At 51.4% G+C, this 24,699-nt stretch overlaps 6 protein-coding genes across 6 annotated transcripts; 5 read left to right on the forward strand and 1 right to left on the reverse strand.

The window, feature by feature from the left end:
- Positions 1 to 2,151: 2,151 nt before the first annotated feature.
- PG997_007820 (endonuclease/Exonuclease/phosphatase) lies at positions 2,152 to 5,901 on the forward strand (the record flags this gene model as incomplete). The annotated part of the gene is made up of 3 exons (XM_066812135.1): positions 2,152 to 2,778; positions 2,973 to 5,094; positions 5,156 to 5,901. The coding sequence occupies 3 exons, from the start codon at positions 2,152 to 2,154 to the stop codon at positions 5,899 to 5,901; spliced, it is 3,495 nt and encodes a 1,164-aa protein (XP_066667477.1).
- Positions 5,902 to 6,694: 793 nt separating this feature from the next.
- On the forward strand, positions 6,695 to 7,845 carry PG997_007821 (uncharacterized protein; the record flags this gene model as incomplete). Its single annotated transcript, XM_066812136.1, has 3 exons — positions 6,695 to 7,228; positions 7,281 to 7,608; positions 7,673 to 7,845. 3 exons carry the CDS (start codon positions 6,695 to 6,697, stop codon positions 7,843 to 7,845), a joined length of 1,035 nt encoding a protein of 344 aa, XP_066667478.1.
- A 3,120-nt stretch (positions 7,846 to 10,965) lies between these two features.
- On the forward strand, positions 10,966 to 11,857 carry PG997_007822 (uncharacterized protein; the record flags this gene model as incomplete). Its single annotated transcript, XM_066812137.1, has 2 exons — positions 10,966 to 11,266; positions 11,322 to 11,857. 2 exons carry the CDS (start codon positions 10,966 to 10,968, stop codon positions 11,855 to 11,857), a joined length of 837 nt encoding a protein of 278 aa, XP_066667479.1.
- A 3,170-nt stretch (positions 11,858 to 15,027) lies between these two features.
- On the forward strand, positions 15,028 to 17,120 carry PG997_007823 (C6 finger domain-containing protein; the record flags this gene model as incomplete). The annotated part of the gene is given in 5 exon segments (XM_066812138.1): positions 15,028 to 15,508; positions 15,588 to 15,960; positions 16,214 to 16,572; positions 16,590 to 16,968; positions 16,988 to 17,120. The coding sequence occupies 5 exon segments, from the start codon at positions 15,028 to 15,030 to the stop codon at positions 17,118 to 17,120; spliced, it is 1,725 nt and encodes a 574-aa protein (XP_066667480.1).
- Positions 17,121 to 17,399: 279 nt separating this feature from the next.
- Positions 17,400 to 19,873, reverse strand: PG997_007824 (uncharacterized protein; the record flags this gene model as incomplete). The annotated part of the gene is made up of 3 exons (XM_066812139.1): positions 17,400 to 18,366; positions 18,421 to 19,540; positions 19,708 to 19,873. 3 exons carry the CDS (start codon positions 19,871 to 19,873, stop codon positions 17,400 to 17,402), a joined length of 2,253 nt encoding a protein of 750 aa, XP_066667481.1.
- A 901-nt stretch (positions 19,874 to 20,774) lies between these two features.
- Positions 20,775 to 24,145, forward strand: PG997_007825 (phospholipase D domain-containing protein; the record flags this gene model as incomplete). The annotated part of the gene is made up of 13 exons (XM_066812140.1): positions 20,775 to 21,033; positions 21,087 to 21,260; positions 21,318 to 21,328; positions 21,386 to 21,427; positions 21,534 to 21,851; positions 21,915 to 21,972; positions 22,024 to 22,123; positions 22,179 to 22,421; positions 22,480 to 22,582; positions 22,635 to 23,181; positions 23,258 to 23,407; positions 23,463 to 23,602; positions 23,678 to 24,145. The coding sequence occupies 13 exons, from the start codon at positions 20,775 to 20,777 to the stop codon at positions 24,143 to 24,145; spliced, it is 2,613 nt and encodes an 870-aa protein (XP_066667482.1).
- Between the last annotated feature and the right edge of the window lie 554 nt (positions 24,146 to 24,699).

Genomic DNA, 24,699 nt, shown 5'->3' on the forward strand with positions numbered 1-24,699 from the left:
AGTTCCAAGAGGTGAGTTTTTGCAGGCCCCCTGGATCTGTGAAGTTACCCAAAATTTACCCGTATATGGACATATCCCGTTCTTCACGTGGATCTCATTTCAAAGGGTCCAGAGTGCAAGATCTATGTCCCATAAGCAAAAGAGAACACCGATAGAGAGAGAGCCACTCAAGGCCCATCTCTAAGATATTTAGGAAGAGCTATAATTGTCCCTGCTCGCATATTACTCTCTTTTTCATCCAGTCGCTGGTTCGTGATCATGCGCTTGCATTTGTAGAGAACCGTGAGATGAGTTCGTTTCGAAAGTACCACGCACTCATCGAGGGTTGCTCATTTGGACCAAGGACCATACCTTTCGGCTTGGAGTAGGATGCCATCTTTTCATGGATCGACTTGGCAGTTGCTTCAAGATCTCCGCAATCAAGTCAGATTCGTGTATCGGCCTCAGTGGCACGTCCCTTGATAGACAACTTTGAGGAGGTCTCCCTGGCAAGGCGCTGTATAACACCACTCGCCGCGTCGGAGTTTGCGGGAGTGACGAAAGCTGCGTCACATATGCTTGGGCCTTCCATATTGGCAATGTACACACACATATGCTAATATGGGGTCGAGCCAGCTCAATTGTCAAGTAGTTAGGCTGCAGTATTGGCCCGTATATCTACCCTTTCATGCAGCCTCGACAGACCTCGACAGACGACACTCCTGTTTCCACAACCGCAAGTGCTCGCCCTTAAGCTCGGTGGTATTTGATCCAAGGTGCATTTGATGGCTTCCTGGGGATTTTTGAGAGATTGAGTTGGTTCGGGAAGTCTATAATGAATGACGAAGCACTGATTTCAAAGCTTGGCTAGAGGCCTTCGGCTTTGTGCGATCGAGTAATTCTGGAGAGGAACCCAAGAGGTATCGGCCTCACCCTCATCTACTTTATAATACTGGCAGAGCAAGGCCACTGCAGGCTCTTCCGCGAATCCTTGGGCTTTTGATTCCGGTTGCACTTTTGATCGACAGTAACAGTTGACGATGTTATGACTCGCGATGACATCGCTGGCAATACCCTGATGGTACCACGTATTTCTTGAAAGGCAAAGATTCACAAGATGATCCAGAGTAGCGAGACCTCGGAGTGGTGCTTGATCATTCTCGTGATAGACGTGGGAGAGAATCGTTTAAAAGACATGTTTGATATCATCTTTGGTCCTTGACTGGCAAATAAGGGGAGGGAGAGGGTAGATGTGCATTTGGAATCGAGGAAGCCCCACGTAAGCAACGTAAGCAAGCACAATACGAGTCAGGGAAGGGAAATAATCGGTATAAAGACCTCGGTATAGAGCTTGACCAAAGCAACAAATGAGATTTCCAACTTTCTCAAATCTGATGATTATTGTTTGGCAATAAACTCAAGTAAGTACAACCTCTTGGGGAAGGAAGCTGCATAAGAGACCGCCGCTGCCCTAAACATCGCCCTTTCCTCACCAAATTCTTCCCGCCAACTGAAGTAGCTGGCGCAGTCGAATTGATGGCTTCAATAGTTGGCCACGTTTTACAGATTCACTATGAGGCTCAAAACCTTGAATAGTGTGAGGTTATTGGTTCATGAGATACCCAATCTTGCGATGCAATGAAAGCCCAGCATGGTTATGGCTGGTCGTTGTGACTCATGCCGGGCTACATTAGGTAGGTTATGTACTTCCTTACTTACTTAGTCATGGCTTCGAACTTTTCATTATGATTCATTCTGAGCACAGCCCGTAATTCCAGGGGTCCTTTGAGCTACAGCGCCCCAAACCCACCAAGGTTACGCCGCGCCCCATTGAACATTAGGGAAACTCAGCCCACTGGCCAGAACATGGTACCCCACATGAGCTGTTACAAGGTAAACCTTCGGCCGAGTTGGTCCAAGTATCAGAGTACGAGTCTGGTCTGAACGCATCAGCATGTAGGATACTATTGTGAACATCATCAGTCGATAAATACAGGCCCTCTCCTTCGAGATTTGAGATGGTTCCTTGTTGGTTTCCATCTTTGCAAGCGACTGTCCAATTTCATCCCAAGCCTGACTAGCAGCATCGCGTTGTGTACATACCTGTCCTCGTCCTCCACCAAATCAGCACAAACACAATAAACGAAGCACGGGGTTCATAGACAAAAAGTGATGGCGGCCACAGGGGACTCACCAGGGTCGACTGTCTTTTCAGTAGGGTCCCACGATACAGCGCTATGTATAATCCCACCACGTCATCTCTGGCCGTCTCTGGACAGTTTACGATCCCTATACGACAAAGCACACGAACGCTGGCCGCCACACATCAACCTCGCCTACCCCTTTGTCAAAGCAGGCTCTCTGCCTCAAGCAGCGGCCCAGATTTCCGACCGATTAAGGTCTCGCAACGCTGGGCCGGACAGCGGAGCTCTCCCCATCAGTCTTGACGTGGCCGGTGTCTTTACACACCGACACGACAACACCATTTTTATCCATGACAGCAGCGAGGATCACACCAAAAGGTTGATCGATACCCGGGCAGCTATACTCGATGCTTTGGGCCAAACTTCGGAGGCATACCGAATGCATCTGACCATTGGCCAGAGTGAGGATGTTAATTCCGACCTGCACAAGTTCCTACTGCAGAAAGCGAACCTACTCCCTCCCATGGAGTGGGAAGCCGGGGAGCTTTGCATACTATTACGTGAAAGGACTCAGAGGGATAGCAGCAAATCAAGCGAGATGAAGCTCTGGGGGACAATCAGTCTCAATGACTTTTCAGTCGTTCGGTGCTCTGAAGTGAGCTCTTTCTACGACCATAGTCCGAACGCCGTGGACTCGGACGTGATCTGTGATCAAACGGCGGCAGAGAGCGGTCATTTGAGTCGAACTCCATTTTGTTTTCCTTAACAACACAGCTATGGGAGCCTTATCAATTCCCCCCTCTGGCGAATGGGGGTACTCCTCCCCCCGAGCTACCTACGGATATCTAGCTACAACGTTTTGGCCGAATTCGAATTCCCCCTTCGCAGAGCAGGTATCCTATCCTCATTAAGAACGTCTTGGAGAGACACGCTTTGTCAGATATTCTGGTGCTACAGGAGGTAACGGATGATTTTCTGTCATACCTACTCAAGGACAGCGGCATTAGAGAAAAGTACCCATTCACGACAAGTGGTCCACCGGATCAATTCGATGTTGAACCTCTCCCTAGTCATCTCAACGTCGTCGTTCTCAGCAGGTGGTCTTTCAAATGGGACTGGGTTTCTTTTAAGCGCAAGCATAAAGGGTCGGTTGTTCTACAATTTCGGGATATTGGGCGAGAAGAGGGCGATACATTCCTTCCCCTGGTTTTGGCCACAGTCCACCTCACATGTGGAATGACGGATGGCTCTGTTGCCGCCAAGAAAGGGGAGCTTCAGGCTGTTGTGAAATACTTGTCGCAAGAGTATACCCACAACCCATGGGTTTTGGCGGGCGATTTCAACATGACAACGAGCGCATTCACCATCGACGCAGCGCTGAAAAAGAAGGCAATATCACCTCAGACATCCAAGTATCTGTCACAAATGGAAGCCGCGTTGACGGAATCGCGGCTTTCTGATGCTTGGACGGAAGCGCGCCTTGACAATCTGGATAGGAGCGTAATAGGGCAGCCCAACGATTCGCAGGGTGCATTTGAGGGAGAAACTGGGGCCACCTTTGACCCGACTGTGAACGAACTGGCTTCCCAGATAGTCGGTGCTGGGTTCAACAACCGACCTCAGAGATACGACAGAATTTTGTTCAAGGGCCATGGACTTTTCTCGATTGCCGGATTCAACATGTTCGGTCAGGAGCCTGGGGACCTAGAAACTAGCATTGGGACGGAAGTTGAGACACGGCAATCCTATGGAAGCGACCACTGGGGGATCAGATGCATTCTCAAGATTAACCCAGCAGAGCAAAGCACTACACCTGGGTCCACAACCAAGCTGGTTGTCCCCGTTGAACCTCAAACTGCAACGACAAATCTCGCCAATGTTCATGATCTAAAGGAAGTTCTCGAGAAACGCAATATAGTCCCTTCTGAAGATGACATCTCGAAGCGAAAACTTGCTCTCGACTTCCTTCGCTCAATCTTACTAGATGGCGATAGGGAAGAGTCTGCCACACAGAGCCGCAGCAAGCTGTCTCTGGTATTGGTTTCCGTTGGGTCATACGGGCTGGATGTATGGACTGCGTCGTCTGATATCGATTGTCTCTGCATCGGGTCAATCAGCTCGAAGACTTTCTTCGCTCTTGCCACACAGAGGCTGAGGAGAGCCTCTTCAAACGATGCGAGGATTCTAAGGCGGGTCAATGCAAATAGTGGGACAATGCTGGAATTGGAAGTTAAAGGGGTCAAAATGGACTTGCAGTATTGCCCTTCAACTTGGATTGCCGAATCTTGGCCTCAAGCAATGCGCCTTCAACCCAACGATCCGGCCTTTTCGCTATCCATGCATACTCTTGCAAAGTTGAAGCCTGTGAGGGATCTTTACTACCTCCGGCAAACGATTCCGGACCTTGCTGCCTTCAGAACGGCGCATTATGTCGTCAAAACATGGGCCAAACAGCGAGGCATCTATGCGGGCAAGTTCGGCTATCTCAATGGTATCCAGATATCAGTCTTACTTGCGCGGATCTGCAAGCTGTTGTTCCATGATAGCGGCTCGACCTCGGTGCCGACGATTCTGACCACATTCTTCCACCACTATGCCAATTTCGACTGGACTACGCAGATGGTATTTGACCCGTTCTTCTATAAGAGCTTACGGTATGTGAGAACCGCCCGCGAACCTATGGCAATCTTGGGGTTCCATCCCCCAAGCCTCAACACAGCACTCGCGGCATCAACACCATCGGTCAGAACAATCGCCGAAGAGTTTCAGAAGGCCAATGAGATATTATGCAGCGATGGTGCCACATGGTCTGGATTCCTCGGAGACCACGATCGCGTAGACGGTGCTTTGGACTTCTTGAAGACATACAAGAGCTATGTGAAGATTGATGTCCAGTTCTGGGGCATTTCCCTTGCCAAGGGAAGCCAATATGTGGGGTGGCTCGAATCGAGATGTGTCATGCTTCTAGTCGGTAAGTGAGAAATATCTAGAACTGTTTGAGTTTTTCGTACTAACCATCTCCTCTTCTGCAGACTTGAGCAGACGCATACCAAACATCCATGCTAGGATGTGGCCGGCACGTTTCGTTGGCATCGATTCATCTGATGAAGAGACAGATTATCAAGGATGTTACTTGATTGGCCTGGACCAGCTAGAGACGTCAGACGAAGCAACAAAGATGTCCAAGGAAGATCTCAAGGTTGCCCTCGGTGGCCTACAGACCGCTTTGCAAAATTTCGAGGGACGAATACGTGGCGACGAGATCTTCTTCGATGCCAAGACGTCGTGGATGAGTGCGTCCGTGGTCAAGCAGGCTGAACTGGGCGAGCTCAAGTTGGACCAGCGCGAATGGGGCGAGTACACCATCGGGGATGATGAGTCTGACGAAGAGGAAGAAGAGGAGGGTGTCGACGACGAAGATGAATACACGGAAGAGGAAAGACCCAAAGCGAAGTCTAAGAAAACTGCCGGTGGAGATGTTGAGCCCCCGAGACCTGCCTACGAAGGCAAGTTCCGGTCGTCGGCCGATGTCATCAGTCGGCTTCGCTGGGACCCCAACCTGGACAGTGGTGACTTCATCGTGGGCTATGAGGACAGGTTCTTGGGTGCCAAAGAGCGGGCTTTGGACTTGTGGAAGTCGGAGCAGACGGACGAGGAGTTCATCCCACAACATCGTGTCTTATACTTCAAGCGCAAGAGTGATGGAGTGATCGTCTGGGATCGTAAGGCAAGGAGGGATATGCTCTTTGGGAGTGGTGTAAAGGACAGCGATGCCTAGATCTGTGCTTTAAACCGGAATGTTTCATAGTAAAACGCATATTGCCCAGGTATTCTGATATATCTGCATGTAGGTAGCTGACACCGTGAAAGCTATATTTCGTATCTGGCGTATCCCCTGGAATCCCGCGAAAGCGCCACTCCCGCTCCTGTCATATTATGCTGTACATCAGGGATCATTCAGTGCCTTTGGCATAATGTTTATCTCACTGGATTTGATGCTTAATTGGACACGCTGTCTGTCAGTTAATCATGGAAAGTCCAAGTTATATCAAAAGAAGCATTTTAGTCATCGAGGGGATGTCCTGTTAGATGCAGGTAGTCTTCTGGACAACATGTGGAAGGCACACTGAAGTATACCTACTCGAACAGTTGACCATTCAACAGCCCGTTGATGCTAATTGGGTTTGCATATGGTATCTGGGCCACCTGACCTTTCGCATCGACGCTGCGAGTCAATTGTTGTCGCTCCACTCGATCGTTATTTTATTGGGGTTCTTGCCCAGTGTTCATCTGGTTGGAACTTTGGTTGCAGGTGGGCTTTCCAAACGCGGTCCTGCCTTCCTCACATGCATTACGTTCCAATACCCAGTGGGTTGTTTACATTTACGACTTCCCCAAGAACTTTGCAGCCTTTCTTTCTTTTCAACTCCCAACTACGAAACCAACACATCCAGTGTCGCCCTCGATCTCGAAAGCTCCAAGCATCAGCGAAGCTGATAATAAACACCCTCCCTGATCTCTGTTTTCGTGGCCCCCTACTCCCCGTTTGCACTACCTCTGATCACAGAAACATGGCTGGAGAGGAGTGGAAGTGCCACACCTGCGGCCTTTGGTTCCGTTCGTGGAATAAGCGTGAAGATCATTTGTGGAAGTACCAACATGTAGCGCCTCAGTTCGAGTGTGAGTGCTGCGATCGGTTCTTCCCAACACTGCAGCAGGTTGAAGTTCACATGGACTCCTGGGACCACTGGGGCGATTATGAGTTCACGTGCGATGACTGTGACCGCGACTTTGGCTCGTTCAACGCTCGCGAGCAGCACATGGAGGCACTTGGCCATACAACTGATTACGATAACGAGTGCGACACATGTGGAGTGGTTTTCCTAAACAAGCAGATTTGGAAGAAACACATGGACTCATGGGACCACCGGGTTGAGGTTGAAGAGATTGACAGCAACGAACTCAAGTACAAGGTCGACTATTGGTGTAGCCTCTGCACCCGTTACTTCGAAAGTGAAGAAGATCGGGTCAAACACGAAGCACAGGCTCACTTCTACTGTCATGACTGCAACCGGTACTTTCAGAACGCCAATAATGCTTGGATGGTAAGTGAAGACTACTTCGTGGGTATGAGGTTAATAACCAACCGATTCACAGCATCAAAACTCCAAGCTGCACCGCGGAACGCCCATCCGATGCCCCTTCTGTCGCGAATACTACTCGGCTGCCACGGCACTTTGCCACCATCTGGAGAGAGGTGCCTGTCCCAAGATGCCTGACTTGACACGCAAGCAAATCTTCCAGTTGGTCCGCTCAAAAGACCCTGATGGTATCATCTCGAAGCAGAACATCGACTTGGTCCCAACCATCACGTCCGGGCACTTGGCCAATGAGTATGCTTGGAACGGAACAGCGTACGAGTGCTATTTGTGTCACAGGTCGTTCCGCAATACCAGCTCGCTGAACGATCATTTCAAAGCGAGTCGTAAGTTTTTGGCTTCTTGTTCAAACTGAGACCACCATACTGATATGATGTTGTATTATAATAGATCAGCAAGCTCTGTATCATTGCCCCAACAAAAACTGCCGCAAGAATTTCAACACCCTAGCGGCTGTTATAAACCACCTTGAGAGCGAGTCCTGTGGCTTCACCCGCTTCATGAATGTTCAAAGGAGTGCGACGAACATCTTGAGCGGTGATCGACAGATCAGTTTCAATTGACCAGTTCGTTGTTCTTCTAATGTTGTACAATACTTGGAGGCGGACAAGATAAGGGGCCGCAGTGTCGGAAGATATCTTTGCTGTACCTGTATTATTATGATCAGATGGAAAGGATATGGAAGGGGCTATGAAAAGGCATGTTCAACAGGGGCAAAACCAAATACAGGAGAACTTCGAGGTTCCAAATGAACGCGTTTCGTAAGCTAAATGTTGCTTCCATGCACCGGCCTTTGGGTATTTCCTGTGCCATCCCGTATACTCCAAGGCTTTGAAGCAGTCTGTGCTGCTGTCCACTCTCTAAAGGGCGCATTTAGACATTGGTATATGCTGAATGTAGACGTGCTGTCGAGCGGGACAGTGACACCCCAAAAGTAGATGAAACGAAGCTGAGAAACGATCCACGGGTGCGGGTGCGTCTTGTTCTAGCCTTCACGATAAAATTACCGGCGTAGTGGTTGAGCCCATGGAGGCCGTCTACGGTGGACAGCGTGTTACAATCCCCGGGTAGAAGCATCATACCTTTGGTAACGAGATCGGTTTGCAGAAGGGACATCGACAAGATTTCGGTGACTATTGTCTACACACCCAGCCAGCCAGCTTCAACCACTGGCCATTAGACGTAACAACGGTATCAATCATGTGCGGCTATCATAATGCGAGCGTTGGTGAGATATCTGATCGTACATAGCTTCGTGCGTTTGCATGAGCAGTGGTTGCGTACTTACACAGGCAGATTCGTAGCTCAAATGCAACGCCCCGCAACACACAAGGTTACGATGAGGTTCACGTTACCAGAATGTAGACGCTACCCCCGACACTGTTGCAAACCTAAGCTATCACCAGCGTTCCCCCATTGGCCCCTATTCGCACCCGGTGGTTCTAGTACAGCAGCAAAAGGGCAGATCCGGCATGTGAGTCTCTGTACAGCCATCGTGCAAGTGGTAGATGCATGTATGTACTAGAATATGTTGCGCAATATGCAGGGCATGTGTGTGGCAAGACCATTTGGCTTCCCGCAGGATGCGGGACATTAAGCGAATGGGATGGTTGCACTGGAGAGGTACCAGCTCGCACATTCAATCATCGTGTACCGTTGGTATCACTCATCTTATCGTCTACGTCGTACTTGGAATTGCAGGATTGGGGGCCGGGTGATGGATTCGGGGGCCATCCTGCGGCGGCGCAGGCTTACCACTGGCAGCAGAGGTACGGTTTTGTGTTGGAAAATCGACGGACAGCCGCATCCCGCATGCATGCATCATCAGGTGTGCTGTACCGACACTGGCGAAACCTCGTCTTTCTCGCGTGGTCAACCAATTGATGCGATATGACGTGGTGGTGACTTTCCTCCCGAACGTCTGGCATGCAATGATCGTGCGTGTATGTACATGCAGCACTGTGGGAGGTGGCATCAAACGCAGCCCGTTCAGCAGGCGGCGATGGGGTGGTAGGCGAGGAGCATTTACCCTGGCTCCGTAAATTTAGCATCAATGCCATGCCACTGAATCTTCTGGCGATGCCTCGCCGTGGGACCAGGTTCTGAAACGCCAAGGAGACAGGGTGCGATCTCCCGGCGAATCAGGCCACGGATTGCCAACTGTTCCTGGCGACTGATCCCTTTAGCATCTGGGCTTCGAACTTTTAGGCCCTGATCCAAGCCTAGCGCCGCATGGTGCCTGGGCTGATGACCAGATTGTCAATTGATGGGTGCCTGTAGAATTCATGTTGCATTTGCAGCGCTTAACCTTAAGTGACTCTCGGCCGCTATTTTCAACGGTCCCCGCCGCTTCCTCTTATTTGGGCGTCTGTGGTGTTGGCCTCCTCCCAGAACTCCTCCTTCCTCCTTCTTCTGGTTAACCAGTCACCTTGGCGCCGCCGTCAGTTTGATGAGAGAATCATGGTCATTTCACTCGACGCCATTTCTTGGTGTCTTCTACTGTACATATGTAGCTAAGAAGCCTGCAATTGCAATGGCCACTTGAACTCTGTCCACCTAGAAGCTTGTCTACATGCTACCAGATGCTGTTAGCGTGGCGAAGGAGGAAGCGCATCTACGTTCCTTTTGCTTCACGATGCAGGGACAAGCGCGGACAGGACTAGACTGGAGGTCATCGTATCCAATTAACACTCTGTACTTGTGTATTCCCATACGGGCGTCTAATACCAGGTACCTTGGCCGTGGCAGCCTCAGATTTGACGGCATGCGCGGCCCCCAACCGGAGGATCTCGACGTAAACGAGAGGATCGATGACAGACAGGTACACAGATCCATTTTGCCAGAGCTTCCGAGGCACACTGTAATCAAACATGAAATTGAACGCCGAACGGAGGAAGAGTGCACTTGACTGTGTACTGCGTTGGGTGACTGGCTGGCTGCGGTCCGCGTGCCGTCCCTCCCACGTTTCAATCCCACTTTGGATGTACACACAATCAGATGCCGTTTATTGTCCTGTCTGATTCAATTTGAACAAACCACAGCCACACTCAGGCACAAACCTACATAAATGCATCAATACATGTTCGCAGCAGGTAGGAAAGGAGGGATGCACTGAGCTGTGCTTTCTTTGCTCAATCTAGCAGAGACAGTCAAGAAGTGACAGACAGAGTGCATGGGACCCCTGGACGGACAGCACGACTTAGATGTAGAGAATCCCTAGATCTGGGGTTATAGTGGACAGAAATTAAGCAGGATCCACCGGCCAGTGCAAGGTGACAGGGAGTGACCGCCGACAGGCACAGGCGCCGCCGTTGGAGGGACGAGGGACTTCTTCTGGGGGGACCATACCTAGCCATAGCACCACTCCCGTACCACCGCCTACCGTTCAACTTATATCACCAAGCTCTACGCCCGACCTATATCGTCTGTGCCCTTTTCGACCTTTCCTCTCCTTCGGTTTCGCCCTTTGCGTCGCGATTGTTGGTATCTGATTATCAGCCGTGTTGCACCCTATTGTTCTCCTAAGAGCATCCGTTCGCTTCACTCCAGTCATTCTTTACATAAGGCCGACCTACGCTCTACCTACTCACTTTCTTTGCACCTCCTACACCTTCGACTCGACCTAGACAGAAGCAGAGCAGGCTCAGACCCTTCTTGGTTCATCATACATCAACTTCGACAGTATGCTTTTCAACGCGCTGTCCCCTCTTGCCTTCGTGGCCCTGGCGGGTCATGCCATTGCTGGCCCTTCGCCTCAACCCTACCAAATGGATGTTGCCAAGATGTCTGTCAGAGACATCTTCGGTCTACAACGCCGTGACGACGGTGGTGAATACCAACCTGCCGAGACCCTGTGTGGCTCGGGAACCACCTGCGCCGAGGCTTGCGGCAAGGGCTTTGAGCAGTGCGGCTCCCAGGACGATCAGGTCCACTGCTTCAACCCCACTGTCGGCCAGACGTGCTGTCAGGGAGGAACGAATGGCAGTAAGTTGGGACTTCATACCGCAGATGTCGTCCACTCAAACTAATAAAGCTTCAGACGCTTGTGACGCAGGCTACTACTGTGCCAATGATGGAAAGGGCGCTACCTGGTGCTGCAAGAATGGCGATGAGGCCTGCGGAGGCAAGATTCCCAAGTCGCTGATGTCGTCGACTTCTGTTGCTGCTGCGACCACAACCTCCCCAACCTCCCCAAGCGCTGCGCCAACCACCAGCTCCGCAACCCCCGAAGCTATAACTTCGTCCAGCTCTGCGGTCAGCTCCTCGTCTACCTCTTCCAGCTCGGTGGTTAGCCCCACGAGCGCGACCAGCAGCCTCGTTGTTCCTGCTAGCACCACTTCCTTCGCCGCTGCGATCTCGAGCCACTCAACGAACTGCACCACTTACACCACCAAAGTGATAGTTCCCATATCTGAGTCTGGTGCTAACAGCACGTATTTGACTACGTCTGCCAGTAACGTCTTACCTTCTGCCAGCGCCACCAACTCCACCCCTGTCACCGCGTCCAGCAACAACCAGCGCCCCGTGGTCGCCTTTGTCCTTGGTGTTGCCGCTTTGGCGGCCCTGGCTCTCTAAGCTTTCGCCGCCACCTGCTGAAGGGGCATTGGACCTTTGAGGCGAAGCCTACAGCAAGACGCGATACGATGAGATGAGCGATGAAGAGAAAAAGACGAGGTTCGATATCCATTCTCAAGTACCCTTCGCCAGCAAATCAGATAGTGGAGAAACTCATAAGATTGTTCTTTTCTTTGTTCTGTACTGGTTTGAGACGTTGCTTGCCAGTGCCCGCCCACCTTTTTGCATCCTATTTTAAGATACCTTCAATACCTTCTCGCCGTGCTGGTATACACAGACATTGTTTTCTCCTGCAGGCCTTGACGGTATGTAGTATGGGCATCTGCGTGCTGGCATATACTAATTACTTCTTTTCTGCATTGGTGTATGGTGTCGATGGACAGGGGACCTCGATGGACTTTACTTCCTTGTACATATTTCCATTGAAGGGCGAATGAGACAGCCCAACTTATTAAGCAATTGAATTGCACCTCAGCTGGTACTACATACTCGATGCTTTTCCAGCGATCCAAGTGACATGCATTGTTCGTGTTAGCGGCAACGTCCCGCACCCTCTCCGGCCACGCTTATGAAGATCGAGCGAATAATCATCTCCGATCAGGCATGGACTGATGACCCGCCACTGTAGGATAGATACATGTATTGAAGTTTGCCTTCTTCCCTTCACCGCCCGTGACGAATTTGGAGCCTGTCGGTGGCAATATGGAAAGGCCTAAAGCGACAGTGGTTGACAGGCTTCTACTGCAGGGGCAAGGCATTGGAAGCGGGTGGCTTGCGTAAGATACGCCTTCGGGGTCCTGCCACCTATGACCCATCTTCCCAGGGAAGGAATGTACCAAGAAGCCGCGCTGGGAGAGAGGGTGCTATCACGATGTGTTGGCTTGGCTTCCCCAATGTCGCCGTTGTGAGGTTACATTTGTTTCGTGTGGCTAGAAAATATTGGTCTTGACAAATACACCTATGGAGTGGGGGAAGCCTTGGCCGTCGATAATAGCTGACATGCTGAGATACGTATGCGAGACAGATATCACAGATTGTTCGAGTTGTTTCTGGACGAACGGGCGGTAAAGTCCACTTACAGCATCTCTTCCGCGCTGGGTTAGATGCATCGGCGATGCCGCTCGATTGGCTCGGTGACTTGATACTGCCCATTCAGATGCATTGGCTATCTTCTGACAAAGCAAAGCATCCATCAAAAACCAGGGCCTGCTGCGACTCTAGCAACGAACGGGTTGGAGTGAGGTCGGATTAATGTATGCAGATCGTGAGGTAGAGGCTGAAACAAGGCTGGCATGCTGACAAAGTATGCCCACGTAAAATAAACGCGCAGTGTTGCTTGGCGGGTTAATAATCCTCCCCCTTCCCACCCCCCTTTTCAGGAAGTATATTCTCCCTACCTCTCACCTCTCACAGACCCCACCAGCATGCTGATTTACCAATCATCGCATATTGCTCGGAGTCTGGGGATCTACAGATCCATGCCCCTGCTCGTCTTTTTTAACGTTGCAACGAGAAACCAATTCTCCCTTTCTCTTCTGCATGCTAACTTGGCCAAATCACAGGCATCGGAGTTGATGGATGCATTGAGGGTGACGGCCAAGGCGGTGAAGCCGTTGCTTCCATCCCCGACGGCGATGTCGGGGTGGTCAGAACAAACTCACTTCGGGCCAAGTAAACAGCGACAGACGAGACAGCTCTACCAATTACTATTGGGTACGAACGACAACTGAACATGCCGACAGGGCACCGGATCTCCGACGTGACTATGCGCCCGAGCTGCGGCGCCAGGCTGAGTGTAACCCTGCTCAATCGGGCTTCGAAGCGCAACGTCGAACTTGCCTACATGCCTGCGGGTTATGAAGTGGATGATTTTCATTTGGGTAGACCAATGCATGGCCTCCCATCCAGCCGGGAGTCACCTGCCTTATGCATTCCAAATTCGAGCAGAGCCCTGGCTGCAGACATATGCTTGTCCCTTATTGGCGATTTTAAATTTCGGGGGCGGCTTATATTCGAAGGGTGCAGGAAATACGTCGAGTGACCGAGTGACTCAAGAGTCAGGACTTCCAATTTGAATGTGCAACTCACGAAGCCGGGTCGCTCCTACGTCAGCATTTGATGCACGCGAAGCACGCCCGCGCAGCCGGAGGGAGACCCCATTTGGGCTTCTTTTCCAGAACAGGGCATTCGTGCCGATTGTTGGGCCCTTGGTATTAGGCACTTACCTACCTACTTACATGCGTGTGTGCGCATCTTCTTGGCTCCGAATTGCTGACCGATCCGAACCACATGTTATCTCCGCCGTCCACCTCCATCACCATCACCCTCGGATAGAGCGCGACTGCATCGTCGGATTCAATGACATAGCTGCGCTCGCAGCCATCTGGCCGACCGAAAGCATACTATCAATGTACTGATATTTGTCATGCGTTATGCCAGTGAGATGTTACCGGCTAAATCTTACCCTTATACGTTGGCTATGGGTTACACAAAAGAGGTAAGTTTGTATCGTATCAAGTTCTTCCCCTGGCCACGAAGATGGCACGATGACGAGTTACAGTTACTTGGTAAGTAGACATAGCAACTTGTATCGATGTATTGTCGTTGTATCCCTGAGTTATGGAAGCTTCAGGAGTGTTACTGCATCATCTCAGTTTCCATGAAAGGTCGTATACAGTAGCTCGAAGGCTCTTATGGTGAAGTACCCCATATTGTCCTTTATAGAACCGTATGAACCAGACCATGTGGTGTGTTTCTACTATATCTATGCTTGAATGAGCTGCTGCCTACAATCACAGAGCTCCGTGGCGTCGGTGATTTGCCACCTGTCTCTCGGGATCGCAACTCCTCCCAGATATAACTTGCCAGCACTATACCTGTAAAAACGGTGTGATATCCCGGATGTGTGGCCGGTGACAGCTGAAGTTGAGTTGTAATCATTCTACTTACCAACAAGCTTGCTGACACCATCAGATCTCATCGCCTATATCCGCGCCAAACGCCGAACAGCCGTGGCTTTGTATTAAATTCGAAGCCAGGAACCAGTGACAATGAATTACACGCGCAAGAGGGCCTTGCTGGCTTGTGACTTCTGCCGGTACGCAAGAAAGCATCATGACAGCGCGGGAGGTTTCTGATGTGAGGCATTCTGATAGATATAGGAAGAGAAAATGCGACGGCGAACGCCCTTGCTCGACATGCAGAGATTCCAACGCCGACTGTGTCTACAAGGAGCTCCCCGGCTGATAGGTAAGCTTTCTCTCACCAACCTTGAGACGACAGGCGATAACAAATATAACCCATTCAGGATCGAAGACGCCAGCCCTTCGGCTGTGGTGGACCGTCTCTCCAGAATAGAGGCTCTGCTGGAACAGCAAAGCCAACAGTTACGACACCTGTCGCCTCAATCCAGCCCGGCATTCTCCCCGTCCCAACGATCCGGCTCTTTTCCTCTGATCCATCAGGCTGCCTCAAGCTTCCTTGATCCTCCTCACCCATCAGCAGACGACCTGCAAGATGCGCATCAATTTCTCATCCCCAGGGGCGTCAGTCTAACGAGTAGCCTCTTCTTGGCCCCAGGAATACGCGAGCAGCTTGGGAGGTATCCGCGGAACTTCTTCTCTGCCTTGGAACAGAGTCATGCCTTTTCGAGTGCTATCGATCCAGCGAACTGCGGCCCTGCGAGCTGGCCGACGCTTCCAGAAAGCATTGCGAACGACCTTGCCAATAGTTACTTCCTTCATGTGCACCCGCACCACCCCCCTCTTCTGTCCAGACGTATTCAGTGTTTGGCAGACAAAGGCCACCCAGAACGTGGCTGAATATAACATTGAAACCGCCATTTGCCTTTGTGTATACGCCTTGGGAACTATTGCAGTTCCTATCCCCGAAGGGGAAGTGAATGAGAGCACAATAGGTCTTCAGCTTTTCAAACCGGCCCTCCAAATCATTCTACACGTCTTTACGTGGTCGTTTCAACCTAGTTTGACGGCATGTCAAGCCTTATTGCTGGCGTCGACATACTTTGGATATCTGGGTCGGCCTTTACATCGCGGGAAAATGGCATACTTCGCTGCACGAATGTTTCTTGATCACCTCGAATTGTAAGCACACACACACACATACACATCAGTCATATTTTGCTTTTATTCCCTCACTGACGCACTGAGAAAAGGCATCATCAGTCATCCCTTACAGGATGTGATGATATCGAGCTCCGAATATTCTGGCTCTGTTTTCTAACTGACTGGTTAGTTCAGAGCAATCATTTTCTTTCGTTTCTTCAAGCTCTCCCATATATGTATACACATCTATCACATAAAATATAGCCGTCTAACCCATCATATGCATCTGTAGTAACCAAGCGGCGGAGCTGGATGTCATCAGGAGTGGCATCGAGCCGTTAGGGGACAGGATGTCCCTTCCACGCAGTATGAATCAGAACATGAGCGACGCCAACGACACCATAAGCTTCGTCGCCGAAATTGCCCTGAGACGACTCCTCAACCGCATCCTCAGCTCCCTCTACAGCGCCCAAGAGGCGGTGCCTGGTCTGAACTCGGCCCCTCCCGCCTCCTCGCCCCATCAGTTCCCGTCCTCAGACACTGCTGCGTTGAGCATATGGCAATACCAAGGGCTCAGCCTTCCAAAGACGATGGCCTTGAGCTCTGAACTCAATCGTCAGCTGGAGCAGTGGTATGACTCTATACCCGACGGTCTGCGGCCTCCAAAGGGGTTGAGCCGATCGAGACAGATAGGGATCGCACCCTCAGGGTCCGTTACTACGAAGCCCGGTACCTCATCCACCGCCCTTTCGTCATGCAAGCCGCCGCCGGCCAGCAGCATCAGCAGCAGACCATTTCGCAGGCGGACACGTTTTCTTCGATCGCAGTCGCAGCCGCAGCCGCAGCGATGCCAACCAAAACCGCCGACACGCTACCCCAAGTAATCCTCGACGGGTGCGAGGTCTGCATCGAGTCGTGCGTCGCGTACCTGTACAATGTGGCCGAGCGGCTCGAGCGGCGGTCCGCCCACCTGTGGTCCCTCGCGCAAAACGCCCTGGCCTGCGTCCTCGTGCTCACGATGGCCGACGGCTGCCCGCCGCTGCGACCGTTCGTACCCCCTTTGCAGCCGCTGCGACACCTTGGTTGCGAGGGTCGGGAGGTGGGCGACCCGCGGCTCTAGCTTTGAGGCGCACGTGGCGATTCTGCAGAGCCTGCGTTTTAGGGGTGACGATGCGACGGCGGGGGGCAATAATAGATAGAAAGGGATGGAGGGAGGGGAGGATATAAGGCTACATACTTAGTGGGTTTAATGGACGTTTATTGGTATAAAATTGCAATGAATATGGACTGGCTTGGAGTTCAAAGCCAAAGCGTCTCTTCAGGTCCGTTTTGTAAAACAACAGGGGTTCAACAAGCAGAAGCATGGTGGCGCATCATTGCATTACTCCAAGGTGTTCTTTTGAATCGTCTCTTTACATGAATATTATTGGGCATGTCTTGCATTGACCTCGTAAACAACAAGTGCTAAGTCTATCGGTCTAATTCCGGCGGGCCTTTTTGTTGGATCGATCCGACTTCTCTTCCTCGCCGGTCGTCCGCTTCCTCCTCTCCTGCAGCAGCTTCTTCATACCAGGCGTGGCCTGGAACTTGGGGTCGGACGGGTCGATGGCGAACTCGTGGCTCTCAAAGACCTTCTTGAAACGCTCGTCCGCCACGTCCATCTCGAAGTCCTGCTGCAGGCCGCCGCGGTCCTCGGCCCCGTCCTTCTTCTTGCTCTTGTGCTTCTTCTTATTCTTCTTGTTCTTCTGCTTCTCGGCCCGGGCAATCTCGTTCATGTCAAAATGGTCCAGGTGCTCAGCGGCACCCGTGGCGTCATCGGTCATGAGCTTCTGCAGTCGAGCCTTCTCGGCGGCGTCTTCGGTAGCTTCAGCTTCTTTCTGGGCCCGCTTCTTTAGACGCTCCTCCTTCTTCTGGGAGGTCTTGGAAACCTTGACTGGTCCTTCCGTCGTGAAGAAGGGGTCATCGAAGCCAAGGTCGCCATCTTGTTCTGTGTTTTCTTTAGGTGCTTCAGTGGGCTTAGCACCATCACGTTTAGAAAGCGATTTGTCTTTCTTGGCAGCCTTCCTTTCCCGCTCCTTGCGCATGTATCGTTCAACTGTGGTCTCGTCTTCGGGCGCGTCTGTCTTGGTCTCGCCGCCGCCGAAGTCACCAGTGGTGAATGTCATCTCCATTTCACCTGTAGGCTCTTTCTTGGAGGATTTTGCTGATGTCTCAGCTCCGAGGCCAAGCGCCTCGCGCATTCGCTGCCGGGCAAGCTCCTTCTTGCTTAGCTTGGGCGCGTCGGCTGGTGTTCCGTCGTCCGCCTCAAATCCATCGGCACCTGCATCCGAGTCTTCGCTATCGCTTGCAAGATAAGCCCGAAGATCGTTCTCCTGAATGTCAGAGCGACTGCCTGTGAATGCTCGTTTGATATCTTCCTTTCGGGAAGCTTCTTCGGGGTGCATACTAGGGAGCCGGGTTAGCATTTGTAATTGTCAATCCCATTGTAGATGGACTTACTCCCAAGTCAACTTGACTTTGCTGTGCTGCAGCGCATCGGTAACATATTCGGTAGGCCGGTACGATGCAGGGACTTCGGTGCAGGAATCTCGAGGCTCATCGTCGAAGGTGACACCGTCGGGAATAAAGCGAAGATCAAGGAAGTTTGAAGTAGTCTGGTATTCTGTACCATCTGTGGCTTGGTAAATGCTCTCGGCGCAAGCTTCATTGTTGCAATCGACAACGGCGTAATAATATCGCAATCGGTCGAGTTGGTATTTCCGAAGGGCATCACTGTTGAAGTCGTCGGCATCCTCCTCCTGTAACAGATCCTGCTTGATTTTTTCGTCCTCGTCCTCGTCACTATCTTCAGGCTCGTCTTCTGACTCCTCATCCTCGGAATCCGCTTTCTTCTTGAAGATCTCCTTGGGAGGGCCTTCAAGCTCTTCCCGCTCGATCCTACCCTTGCCAAATTCGCTAGGATATATCGATATCCTCTCGATTTTGCCCCCTTTCGGTACAAAGCTGGAGAATAGCGCCATGAGATCTTGAGACTTGACATGGTCCCAGTCCATATTGACAACAGCCAGTCTGCTCGTCACTTCGCCAGTTTCGACGTCAGCCTCTTCATCGCGTAAACGTTGCATGCTCGAGGATGCTTTTGTGGAAGCTTCCGCAGCAGTCTCCTCCTCCTCTTCATCGCTTTCAGAGTCGGATTCGGACTCGGACGAAGAGAAGCCACCTCCACGCGCTGGATCATAGTTCTTGCTGGCTTTCTTCAGTTCTTTCTCAACGACTTCGTCGTCTTCGACTTCGACATCTTTGATGTCATCCTCGTCATCTTCATCGTCGGATGCTTCGTATAGCTTCTTCAGGGCTTCCTTCTTGCTGTCGGCCTTGAGCTTCCTTCCATACCGATCCACAGTTGCAGCAGCTGTGAATTCGTCGTCTTTCAGGACTTTCGAAAATCGCGAATCGACCTTGGTCTTGCCAAGTTTCCTCGATGGCAGGCGGAACCTCTCATCGGTTTGGAAGTTGGCGAATCGGGAATCGGTGATAGCAGAGCCTTTGCCGCTGCCGCTGCCGGCTTTCTGTGTCTTCTTAACCATCTTCGACAGCTCTCCCTGAAGAGAAGCAGCCCCTTAGAAGCGTGGTAGTGTGTAGGGAAGTGGACGGATCAACTGGTCTAATTTCTTCCCAATTGCGCATGCAGAAACCCTACAGCACGACTCTCGTTGAGGGATTGAGAATTATCCTCGACTCCAGCGCGCAACTTTCGTATCTACAGCACGCTATCTTCAAAATTACAGTGGAGCCGACACATTTCTGCCAGGGCGGTGAGCGCACTCGATTTCGTAACCCCACCATGGCCGTTGATCCAAGATCGGGCGACAGCTCCCCCGCCAATCCCAGCTGCTGAACGATTGCCTTCCCAGTGCCAGAAGCAAAAGATTGGCGATGGGATGACGACCATTGAAGCCGCCTACATAGCCCGTGTGTCGGACGTCAAAATGTAGAGTTGACCTGCGAATGTGACTTTTGCCGTCAGGCTTGGCGTTCAGCTGAAGCTTGTTCGCACCAGCTGCCGAGCCAAGTATGCACCATGGAAACTTACATCCACCTAACTGACCACGACGTCGTACTTGGACACGCCTTGGCTAAGTTGGCAGCCGGCTTGTGGGGGGTTAGTTTGTACATCGGTAGGTAAGATGGGCGAACATGCAAGACAAACAGCACTTCCCGAGCATTAAGGGGCACGAAACTGGTATTGGTGAAACATGGTATGTACATGGGTTGGTTCATCGCTTCCTTGCATTCCCATTCCCATTCCCCTCCCCCTCGTGTTGACAAGCAGGAGATTCAGTGTCCCTAAGGTTGTGTCCCAGGTTGATCGCGTTTCCCCATCGCAACTCGAACCCCACTGCCCGAGCATGAGCCAACCTCTGGACTGTAATGAAGTCCACCTGGGTCCGGGTGCCAGTATTCTGAGCTGGCTTCCGCCGAGCCACTCTGGCATCCCAGCCCGAGCTAGGATAGGGCAGACCGACAACGAAACATGGGCCGAGCCGGAGCCATTGGCTGGACTTTGTCAGTGATGCGTATGCGTGCCAGCCAAGCGTGGCCCCTTCAGCTTTAAGCAATCTTGTTTCAACGTGACATCTGCTGGCTGATCTCAGCAAGCTGCAGGCGACCCCGGGTTACAAATAGCATTTTTCTCTTCCTTTTTATTTCTTATCACAACCACTTGTGCATGTTTCATTGCTAGGAGGGATTTCTTTCTCCCTCTGTCGTTTTTTTCGTCGTGAACCATCTATAAGCAGCAACGGTGAGTCCACCCACTCGCCAACTCGTCTATTGCTATCTACATCTCCACGATGGATAGACTATTCCACAAGCTGGAGGAGAAGGTCGAACAGAAGTTCGACGAGGTATTCCACAGGGAGGGACACAATCATGAGGAACAGCAGCAGCAGCCTCATGAAGAAAATGGCCATTTCACTCCACAGATCCAGCAACAGGACGAGGTTCGCCAGTCCCATCGCTTCCAGTCCTTCGCACCCCAGTCTTCCGGCGGTGTGAAGTGGTTCGTCGATGGCGCCTCGTATTTCTTTGCGGTTTCCGTAGCCCTTGAGCGTACGTTTTGCATCTATACATCCGAGCCGCATGCCTTCTGACATTGCATGCAGAGGCTCGAGAGAGCATTTACATTCTCGATTGGTGGCTAAGCCCCGAGCTCTATCTCCGAAGACCCCCTTCGCGCAATGAGCAGTATCGGCTTGACCATATGCTCCGGGCTGCGGCCGATAGGGGAGTCAAGGTGAATATTATCGTCTACAAGGAGGTTACTCAAGCTTTGACATGTAAGTCTTCTGGGCCCTTTGACATAACTTGACGCCTACTAACGTCAAGACTTCTAGTGGATTCGGCGGTTTGTTGCGCCTTTCGAACCTTGCCCGGTTCGTATTATACTAACGATGACGCATAGCACACCAGACACCATCTCGAAGGCATGCATCCCAATATCAAGGTACGTTCGAGTCCCCCAAAACCGCCTGAGTTTGTGGTCGTGGCACTGCTTTCATTGTATCTGGATACAATGTTTAGTGCTCTTACAGCTGACTTCGACTATACAGGTTTTCCGGCATCCAGATCATATCCCTAGCGTTAATGACGCTAAGGCCGACCTCGAGGCCGAAATCCAGGGCTTGGCGGATCGTTTCAATGCTGCAGCCCTCCACAAGATCTCTGGTGACGCTTTGAAGTCCCTCTATGGATCTGCTGGCGATGTCGTTCTCTACTGGGCACATCATGAGAAGCTCTGCATCATTGACCGCACAATTGCCTTTATGGGTGGCCTTGACATGTGCTTCGGAAGATGGGATACCAACTCTCACCCAATTGCTGACGCCCATCCCGGAAACCTGGATGCCATCATCTTCCCGGGTCAAGATGTTAGTCTTCCCCAGCTACATTCCCTCCCTGTATACCAAATCTAACCCCCATCAACTTAAAAGTACAACAATGCAAGAATTTTTGACTTCGAGGGCGTCAACGACTGGGATCATAACAAACGTGAGTTACACCAGTCGCCCCCAAAACAACTCTACTCTAATGCAGATATAGTCGATCGCACTCAGAGTTCTCGCATGGGTTGGTCGGACATTTCGATTTCTCTCAATGGACCTATCGTCCACAATCTGATTGATCACTTCTCTGATCGTTGGTAAGTTTCCGTTGATTTGCCCAGGTTGCTTGTAGCGTGTACTTATGAAGACCAGGAACTTCATCTTGGAGCAGAAGTACAACGGAAAGGATCCTGGAAAGTACGAGCCTGTGCTTTCTAGCACGGGAGGACTTACTGGCTCTGAAGACAGGGGAGCTCCCACGGAAGGTAGCATCCGTCATCGCCTTACGCACGGATTTCAGAGATACATGGGTGCGGAAGGAGGTGAAGGTGAACGCGAACTGGGTGAACAGCACCGTGGCGGCTCATCAGAACTCTCCATCCAACTTTGCCGAAGGTATGGCCCCCAGACCCTTGCTTGAAAAACGGATATAGACGTACTCACCAAACGCCAGCTGTACGGAATGGTCAGCGGGCCATCCGACCGAGCACTCCATTGCGAATGCCTACATTGCGGCGATTGGAAATGCCCGTCATTTCGTCTACATTGAGAACCAGGTATTTTATAGCACACATTTTGAGAAGCTTGACTCCTACTAAGAAATCCCAGTTCTTTATCACAGCTACGTCTGACGAGCAGCATCCTGTCGAGAACAAGATTGGCCGAGCGATTGTGGATCGTATTGTTAGAGCTCACCAGTCTCGCGAGGACTTCCGCTTCATTGTTCTGATGCCCGCTGTGCCGGCTTTCGCTGGAGATTTGAAGTCTGACGGTGCTTTGGGCACACGAGGTATTATGGAGTTCCAGTACAACTCCATCAACCGTGGCGGCCACAGCATCATGGAAGCTTTGCAACAACAGGGCGTCGAAGACCCAAGACAGTACATCACATTCTACAACCTCCGCAACTACGACCGCATCAACATATCCTCGACCATGGGCAGGGTGGAAAACGACAGCGGTGTTTCTTACGAAGGTGCTCGTCGCGAGCACGACGACATGGTGGGCGGTTACCCCTATGGCGGACAATCCGACGGGCGTGAGGGTGGCTCTGGCCGCCAATATGAACGTTACCAGGAGGCGGCCAATGACGCTAAGGACTTGACCTGGGACTCGATCTCGGCTTGCTATATGAACGCAGGCCCTGATCTGCATAGTAAGAACTCCTCGTGCTATCCGGCTTTGCATTCGGAAGTGTCCACGCATAATCGCTAACGCCAATGGCAATATAGATGTCCCATGGGATGGAGATGAAGAGTCCGAGCTGAACGCTTTCGTAAGCGAGGAGCTGTACATTCACTCGAAGGTCTTGATCGCCGATGATCGTCTTGTTATCTGTGGATCTGCGAACTTGAATGATCGTTCGCAGCTTGGCACACATGGTGAGTAGCCTGTCTATGGTGTATTTGGATTCTATACTTACTATTTTGCTCTTAGATTCTGAGATCGCCGTTGTAATCGAGGGCGGAGAGACCGTCGAGTCGGCTATGAATGGGCAGCCCTACCAGGCCTCCAAGTTTGCCACCACATTGCGCCGCCAGCTTTGGAGAAAGCATCTTGGCCTCTTGCCTCACCAGGTAAGAAACAGTCTTGTCACAGAAATTATTTCCATGGTGGCTCTGAAAGGGGGATAAGGCTGACAAAGAACACAGCCCCATGACCGTCCCAATGCGAACTGGACACCCATCGACCGCGACCCGCAGATGTACGACTTCGACTCCCCTGCCGATCGTCTCGTCCACGATCCCATGTCGCGTGAGTTCTGGGACCTCTGGACGGGCACGGCCCGCTCCAACACCGAGATCTTCAACAAGGTCTTCCACCCGGTCCCCTCGGACCACGTCCGCAACTGGGAGCAGTATGACGACTTCTTCAGCCGTCACTTCATCGTCCCCAGCAACGAGGAGGACATGTCTGAGGAGGAGAAGCGCGGCAGGGTCCCGTACGGGCACGTCGTGCGCGAGGAGTTCCCTGGCGGCGTCCGCGAGCTCAAGGACTGGCTCAACCGGGTCCGCGGTACCCTCGTCGAGATGCCCCTCGAGTTCCTTATCGAGCTGGGCCAGGATATGGCCAAGGAGGGAATGTCTCTCAACAAGTTCACCGAGACGGTATATACCTAAGTCGTTAGCTAGAGTTTGGTGGACTTTGGAAAGAAGCGGAAAGGCATGCGCCAAGGGCTTGATTACCCTGGGATTTATCGCAACGTAGGTTAGATGACTGAAAATTTACAGCACTTCCTTCTACTTTTGTGTACAACGGATGCTCTCTATCTCTCAGGGTATTGCAACAAGTGCGTGATCAGCTGGTGCCATATAAACAATTGATTACATTTGCTTAAACCGGTGTTCATGAGATATTCGCCTCCGACTTAAGCTCTAAAGTCCTTGTACAAACCATATGCACTTGTTTGCACCATCCCTCGTAACGTACCGCGCGGTATCCCCTTGATGGCGACAACGCTGCCCCCACCATATCGTGTCGTCCTGTATAGAAAAGGGAATAATCAGTGCCGTGATCTAATTTTTATCCAATTCTAGTTAGTGGCATAATACTTATTCCTATTAAATTACACCTAATTAATAAATGATTAGGCCAGTCTATTACTTACGGAAAATACCTATTATACCAAGGGCAGCGTTGTCGCCATTAATGGGATATCTAATGGATTGATCTG

Source organism: Apiospora hydei (assembly GCF_038363865.1).
Source record: "Apiospora hydei strain CBS 114990 chromosome Unknown utg000006l_segment0_segment0, whole genome shotgun sequence".
NCBI lineage: Eukaryota > Fungi > Ascomycota > Sordariomycetes > Amphisphaeriales > Apiosporaceae > Apiospora > Apiospora hydei.